This window comes from Mastomys coucha, unplaced genomic scaffold (assembly GCF_008632895.1).
Source record: "Mastomys coucha isolate ucsf_1 unplaced genomic scaffold, UCSF_Mcou_1 pScaffold6, whole genome shotgun sequence".
Lineage (NCBI taxonomy): Eukaryota > Metazoa > Chordata > Mammalia > Rodentia > Muridae > Mastomys > Mastomys coucha.
The window spans coordinates 125,618,191-125,626,032 of NW_022196912.1; the positions used below are offsets into that span (position 1 = coordinate 125,618,191).

At 50.3% G+C, this 7,842-nt stretch overlaps 1 protein-coding gene across 6 annotated transcripts in view; it reads left to right on the forward strand.

Annotated features, from left to right (window-relative positions):
- The window catches only part of Zfyve21 (zinc finger FYVE-type containing 21), a 15,995-nt gene that overhangs the window by 5,673 nt on the left and 2,480 nt on the right, over positions 1-7,842 (forward strand). For 2 of the 6 annotated variants that reach the window (XM_031357637.1, XM_031357639.1), the window contains exons 2-6: positions 5,073-5,123; positions 5,587-5,755; positions 6,819-6,894; positions 6,979-7,070; positions 7,572-7,628. In XM_031357637.1, coding sequence (XP_031213497.1) covers positions 5,073-5,123; positions 5,587-5,755; positions 6,819-6,894; positions 6,979-7,070; positions 7,572-7,628 — 445 coding nt within the window. The remainder of the gene's footprint in view (positions 1-5,072; positions 5,124-5,586; positions 5,756-6,818; positions 6,895-6,978; positions 7,071-7,571; positions 7,629-7,842) is intronic. The other 4 variants (XM_031357638.1, XM_031357640.1, XM_031357642.1 and 1 more) reach the window with 2 other exon arrangements.

A 7,842-nucleotide genomic window follows, 5' to 3' on the forward strand; every position in this document is an offset into this window, starting at 1 on the left:
ATAGTCGTAATGTATATCTCGGGCTGTTCCCAAACTTAGTATGTAGCTTTGAATAACTTTGATCCTCCTGCCTCAGCTTGGGAGTATAGACTTGCACTAAGCCTGGCTAGTTCATTGGCTATTTAGAATAACAGAATTTGGCCACTTAGGTTTTGAAAGGGATGGATATGTGTTCTAGTTGAGGTCTCAGAAACTGAGCTTCAGGGGCTGGGGAGATAGTTAGCAAAAGTGTTTGCCAGGGAAGCATGAGCTCATGCTTTCTAGAGGCTGTGGCAAGGCTGGTGTGCCAGCACTCGGAGCTTCCCTGTCTCTGGTAGCCTCTTGCCAGCCCTGGTGCCGGTTATCTGTGAACACAGTGAGGGGAAGGAGACCACTGGCTGGCAGTGTGAGGCTTGGGAAGGAGGCCAGGGAACAGGGGGAGGTGCAGGAAAGACACTGTGGCTAAAGGGGAGGGTGTGGGCAGGTGAAGACAACAAGGCCTTTAGAGGGAGGGGGCGAGCGACCAGGGTGAACACACTAGGGAGAGGGAGGAGACTCCAGAGCATCCAGGTGACCTTTTGGACTGTGCAGTATGCCTGTGGAGTCAGCGGCCATTGTTGTTTCTTGCTTTTATATTTCCTCACTTCCACTTGGTTTTTCTTTCTGGTTTTTCTAAATGGTTTCTCTGCGTAGCCCTGGCTGTCCTGGAACTCATCTGTAGACCAGGCTGGCCTCTAATTTGGAGATCCGCCTGCCTCTGCCTTCGAGTGCCAGGTTCCACCTCCTTTACTTTTTAAAAGAAAGACAGAGTGGGGGTGGAGAGTGAAAAACAAAAGGTCATTTCTACCTTTGCACAGTCTAGTCCTGGATGAAGCCACAGACAGGACGTCCTCTGCATAGAGGACAGCAGAGACCTAAGGGACCCCTTGGATCCCTGGTTTGTGAGGTAGGAACTAGGATTCTAGAAGGAGCTGTGGGAAGTGTGTTACCTATAGGCAAGATCCAGGATGGTGGAGCAGGGGTGGTGCAGGTAGGCAGTCTCAGATGGACGAGCAGCTCAGAAGAGCTTCCAGGACAGGGAGGAGGGAGCACAGTGCCTGACGTTGCCTCTCAGGCAGGGGTTGCTCACTCAGCAATTGATGTATGCAGTAGGGCCTAAATATTTCACTACGGCATGTATGTGGTGGTGGGGATCTGGGTGTGGCAGTTCCCCATACCAGGCAGGCCAGAGAGAGGCAAATTCCTGGATCTGCTGAGCAGTCAGCCTGCTTGGCAGACTGTAGTCCATTGAGAGAGCCCCGCTCCACACACAGAGTGGACCTAAGAAAGACCTCTGGTGTCCACACACACTTCACCATGCATGCCCATGTAAAGTTGTTCTTTGAAGGTCATGTGTGATGTTCCAAACCAGAACTCTCCTCTTAAGGCTGCACTAGAGTGGCCTGGGGACTATAAAACAGCTACTCTCACAGAACTGGGTGGCACTGTGGTTTCCTTGCTTAATCTCACTGTGACCTCTATGAAGCTTTTGTGATGGACATCTGAGGCAAGGAAGGCGCCATGTTGTAGTAGGGACCTGCCACCATTCAAAGTGTGTGGAGTGCTCATGAACTGACAAGAATCCAAGGGCAGAGGCCGCTGACAGAGCTACCGACTGGCCTCTGTGGACAGTTCCAGAGCTGGGATGGGTGAGACAGGGACTCCAGGTCCAGAAACCAGCATAAGAGCACAAGGAGACACATGCTAGCCAGGGAGCTCAGGAACATAGAAGCTTTGTGGCACAGTGCGTGGTCCCATGGAGCTCGCCTGGGCTGAAAGTCTTGTATCTCTGTCCTTGCTGCAGTGATTCCCCAAAGGGTCCCTCCTCTCCTACAATGAAGGGATATTGAGCATGGCCCCAAGGACTCCTCTCAGGCACCTGTAGAGGCTCAGTGCTGTTAGCCTCTTGGATGAATTGAGAAAGTGGGCCTCATTAGATAGGAATTTCCTCTAAGCACCCCATTTGTCTGTGTGGGTTTTGTGGCACACACTTGCACTAGCCTAAGCAGCCCATTCATCTGTGGGTTTCGTGGCGCACACTTGCACTAGCCTAGTGCTGGGCATGTAATTTGAAGGTCCATCTTCAAGGGAAGAGCTGCAGGCTCTCAGGTGATGGTCCCATGTTCTGAGCCACTTCTTCCAGAATCTGCCTGTGACAAGACTGAGAGCAGAAATAAGTGAGGCCCCCAATGGGGTGAGGAGGGACCCTCCACATATCACCTAGCTGATGGAGTGGGGAGAGTGAAGAGCCTCCAACACGTGTAGGTGGCAAGGGCTTGCGACTACTTGGTGTCTGGTGACCACATACTCAGGATGAGGTTCTATTCTATGTGGTCCTGTGCTACAGAGGGCGCCTAGTGCCTGTGTGGATCCCATGTCCTTTACCTCACTCTGTTGCCCTGACAGAAAGCCAGGCCTGTGCTAGCAGGGCTGTAGCCACACATGACAAGCCTATGATTGACCACACTGCTTGTTAGCAGAGCCAGAGATTCATTAGTAGGTGTCCTATTTTGATGCCAAGCACAACAACCCTGGCCAAGCTGTATGGCAGTCTGTCAGTGCTGAGATCTGGAATAACTATTAGAACTATTAGATAAAAAGGTCTTGGTTAAAACATGAGCCATTCATTTTTTTTTCTAGAATTTTTTTAAGCAGGCCAGTGAGCCAATTCTCCAGCCTCCTAATATACCTTTTCATTATTTTTTTTTCTTCCTTTTTTAAGACAGTTTTACAGTATATAGGACTGGCTATACTGAAACTCATTTTGTAGGCCAGGCTGGTTTCAAACTCACACAGATCTGCCTGCCCCTTTCTCTTGAGTACTGAGGTTAAAGGTGCATGCCACCACTACTCAGCCCATTAATGGCCATTTTTTCTCCCATATCTGGATATCTAGACATCTGAAGTACCCATGACTTCCCACACGGAAGGCCATGCTCAGCTTCACTGGTACTTTCTCTAAGGCTGGGAGCGTCAGTGCATGGGACTTAGAACAAGTCTGTCATAGCTCACCCCAATGACTGCATTCTCGTGGGAAAAGTCTCCTTCCATGGATTTGCACTGTTTATGGCTGGAATAACCCTCCAGAGCCAGGTCTAAGCACCATCTGGGAATGAGTGGGGCACTGAAGGAGGCTGTCAGTGGTGTCTTCTCACACACTCCCTCTCCTTCCAGAGCATGCAGGAAGCCAGCTCAGAGCAGAACCTTCTCCCGACCTGGGAGTTGTGTGCCTTTGGAGTTGACCATCCTATGTCACAGATAGTCTGGTTTATGAGAATCACCATATACTGAACACGGTGTCACTCCAGCTGGAGTCAGTAATGTCCAGAGGCTGAACAGAGGCTCATCAGGTAGCACTCTCGCCTGGGATATCTGGGAAGAAGTGCTGTGACCATCCCTCAGGACTCTGTAGGCCTTGGCTAGTCCTTCCAAGGTGTAGTGGTACACTTAGAACAAGTCAGGAGTCCTGGGGCTGCTGGGTACTCACTCCAGCAGTGGACTAGACAGGCCTCAAATCCCATGGGCACCTGGGCAGACAACCCTATCCATGTATGACTGTGAGGTCTTGGTAAACATGAGTGCTTAAAAACCTTTTTATTTTTAATTATGTGCATGCAAGCACCCGTGTCCACGGGCCAGAAGAGGGAGTGCACTTCCCTAGAGCTGGAGGCAGTTGTGAGCTGCATCTTGTGTCTGTATCATGTGAGTGTAAAGAGCAGCAGGTGTGCCTAACTGCTGAGCCATCGCTCCAGCTCCACCAGCATTGTTTCAAATACTGATTGGACAGACAGTTTGCAGTGGGCTTGGCTGGGCATGGGTTCCCCTGCTGCGCTGTCCCTCAGCACCGTCAGTCATCCTGACTTGCTCACCCTGTGTCAGTTAGCATTGACTTGTTTCACAATTCAGAAGGAAGGTGTTTGGAACTCGCCTGCTGTATCATCCAGACTTCTAGTGTGCTGTGAGCAGCTCAAGGGAACAGCATCTCTGGCAGGTCCATGGGTTTGTAGAGAGATTGTACTTTTTAAAGCTGTGACTCTTGAAGTAACTAGCTGGTAGCCCCCAGAGGATCTGAAGATATCATCCATGTCCCTTGACTTTGATGGCACTGGGTCATCTGGAGAGGAAACTTATTTTTTGTTGGGGGTCTTGCTATGAAATGACCCCTCTGAACAGGATTTATACCATGTAATTGAATTCTGGGGTGGGAGAAACTTCGCACATGATGCAGACTCGGTGGAAAGTATCCTGTTCCACTGGTGTCCAGGGAAAAGCAGCAGAGGAAGGCAAGCAAGCACTGAGAGCAGGTTCAGCCCTGTTCACTTAGACCCAGGTCTTTCATGCCATCCTAGTTGGTGCCATTCTCCTGCCTCTGTGCAAATCCATGTGCACAGAAGCCCAGTCTTAGAGCCTTCTGCCTCTGTGTCCTGTAAGTGTAAGCCTCTTCAGGACATTTCAGGCCACGTGGACCTCTCATCTTTGTTCTGCTCTGGCCACTTTCTCACAGGCCCAGTCAGGTATGCATTCAGAGTCAATTTTATGTTTCAACTCTCTGGAGCCATACTTCCTGAGAAGAGCCCCTATACTTTCCTTTGTAAAGCAGGATCAGTGCTATGGAATGCCGTGTTTATTTCACAACTATGAACTTTGGCTCTGTAACAGGATAGAGGTGAAGCAGCTAGAATGAGCTGCCTCTCTATCCAGAGTCTGAATAGCCCTCTGATCTCAACTCTGCTGCAAAATAAGTTAAGCTGTGCCTTTACATCCCACAAAATATTGGCCATTGGGCATTGAGGCTAGGTCCTGGCTGGGGCTCCTGCAGGCCTTAAAGCTGCCCTCCTAAATGAGAGCCTTGGGCTATGGCCTGATGAATCTTACCCAGCTTCTGAGCTTGACCCTGAGCTCAGTGGGCTGTCCTGCTTTGCTGTTCCATAATCTGCCTGTGTAGACAGAAAGTTGGCTTTCTCAGCAGCCTTTCCTGGTACCTCTTGACCCTGTCTGAGCTGTTAGCCAAGTGAAAGAGCTGGATTATAATTCTGTGTCATGCTCCTTCCTAGTGTCCAAGATGTATGCAGTGTGATGCCAAGTTTGATTTTATCACCAGAAAGGTGAGCTGCGGCTGCGGTGGGCGTGGGGTGGTGGGGTAGGGCTAGGCCTGGTAGACGGAGTTCTTTCTAGAGAAAGCCCAGTTCCTTAGAGAAGCTGGATCTTATGGGCTATTTCGATGTCCTCGTCAGTCACTGGTACAGCTCCCCCATGGAGTACTGAGCTTTCAAGGAGGGTTGAGTCAGCCTGTGCTGGGCAGCAGGAGGTCGAAGGAGCTGAGGGCATGGCTGTACTTGAGTGATTGAAGTGCTCACCTAAAATGCATGAGGCTCAGGGCTCAGTCTCTAGCAGCATGCACCCCCCCCACACACACACCCACGCACCCACACACCCACCACTCTTGTGGTCCATTTTTCCCAAGTGAGGCAGAGCTCTGCTGTGTTCATAGTGGGTTTGTGTGGAAGTGACACACAATACAGGTGCATTCTGGTTGTCCTATTTACTGCCCAACCTTTACCCTCACAGCATCATTGCCGCCGCTGTGGGAAATGCTTCTGCGACAGGTGTTGCAGCCAGAAGGTGCCACTTCGGCGCATGTGCTTCGTCGACCCAGTGCGCCAGTGTGCTGACTGTGCCCTGGTGTCCCACCGTGAGGCTGAGTTTTATGACAAGCAGCTGAAGGTGCTCCTAAGTGGTAAGTAAGCATGGCGAGTGGACATGCTGCAGGATGGTGTGTGTGTCTTGCCTTCCTCTACTTTCTTTCTTTTTTGGTTTTTCGAGTCAGGGTTTCTCTGTGTAGCCCTGGCTGTCCTGGAACTCACTCTGTAGACCAGGCTGACCTCGAACTCAGAAATCCGCCTGCCTCTGCCTCCCAAGTGCTGGGATTAAAGGCATGCGCCACCATTGCTCGGCCCTCTATTTTCTTTTGAACCTAGCAGCTCTAGAGATGGAAATGTTCTTACTGGTGGGCAGTGCCATCAAATGGACAGAGAGCCTTGGCTAGCAGTACCTTCCACAGATGGAAGGCTGTCACTAGAAGTCAAATTTGTGTGACCATGGCCCTTAGAGGAAAGGCCTGGAGACAAGCTGTAGCAGCTGAAGCTGGTTCTGAAGCAAACAAGTAACATAGGGAGCATTCTCTTGGGGGTGGAGCCCGCCTCCCATAGCTCTGCCAAGCAGCACAGCTCCTCTGATGTAGGCCTATATGCACTCCACAGGCGAGGGCCAGCCTCTTCTCTATCACTTTGGTCTTGTTCACTCTGCTCTACAGTAGGGTTACTATTGTTTGGTCTGGGACTTGAATTTTTCACCTACTTGCCTTCTTTAAGGTTGTAACAAAGTTCACAGCTTTGTATGCATAGCAATGCCTTATTTTATGTGGATGGGTGTTTTTCCTACACTGTGTCTGTGCACTGTGTGTCTGCCTCATGTCTACGGAGGTCAGAAAAGGATGCTCATTCCCTTGGAACTGGAGTTTTAGGCAGATCTGAGCACCATCTGTGCTGGGCGTTGATTCCAGGTCCTTTGAGAGTGCTCTTAACCACTGAGCCTCTCCAGTCTCCAAGCAGTGCCCTTTTAAGCTTTTGAGACCCCTTAATTCATTATTGCCTTTTTGCCTAGCCAAAGGGACCCTAAACACAAAGCTGTCCTTTGTATCAGCCTGTCCTTTCCCATGTGGTAGTGGAGGAGAGCTTTCCTGTCCTGAGAGCAGTTAGATGAAGCAGTGCGTCATGTGTGGTTTGGTTTTGTCTTCCAAGGAGCTACCTTCCTTGTTAGTTTTGGGGACTCGAAGAAGCCTGAGACCATGGTCTGTCGTCTTTCCAACAACCAGAGGTAAGAGTAGCCGTCCCACCGGCCCTGGTCATGTTGTCTTGAGCTTTAGGCCTCAGTCTTAGGACTGTCCTTTTTCTGTTACAGATGCTTGGTTCTGGATGGAGACAGCCATCATGAAATCGAGATTGCACATGTCTGTACTGTCCAGATTCTCACAGAAGGCTTCACTCCTGGAGGTACATGCCTTTCCTGAGCAGGAGGGCCTGGTCTAGTACCTAGTACAGAAGGTACTGCACTTGGTTCCAAGATGGCTCGCCATGCTCTTCACTGGGGCTTGTGTTAAGTCAGTAACTTTAGAACTCACCAGGTAAGTGGAGAGGAGATAATGAAGGGAGATTTGCCTGTTGTCCATGGTTTCCTGTGACTTAGGTCATCTTTCTTACTGTTAAGACAGTGCTTCAGATGCACTGTCTGAGGTTCCAGACAAGGTCTGTGGTGGTGGCTGATCTGGAGCCTGCTTGTGGGCCTGTAGTCATTGCCTTCTCTGCAGGCATCTGTGCACCCAAAGTCACTGTCCACTCCTTGGTGAGCTCAGTGGTCTTAGCTCAGCCGGACTCCCTCGGCTGAACTGCACACTGCACATTCTGAACTTGCAGATCTGACCTAATGCATCTTACCTTCCATTTTCTGACTGACTCTTGGTTGTTTCTTCTTTGCACTGCCTGCCTACCTTCAAGTAGAAAAAGACATTCCCACTTACACCAGCCTCCTGGGGAGCCTGCTTGCCTCTGAAGGTCAGCCTCCATCCTCCCTGGGTCACTCCTCCCAGCATGCTTGATGTCTGTTCCTCCTCTGGCCCCTTTGCTTCTATCTTTTGGGGTGGGTGGGTTCTGAAACTTGAAGTCACTTCTTTTGATTAAGAGAGATACTAGGTTCAGTATAATAGCCTATAAAGCCCAAGTCAGAGTTTCCTGAGAAGCCGGGCAGTGGTGGCACACACCTTTAATC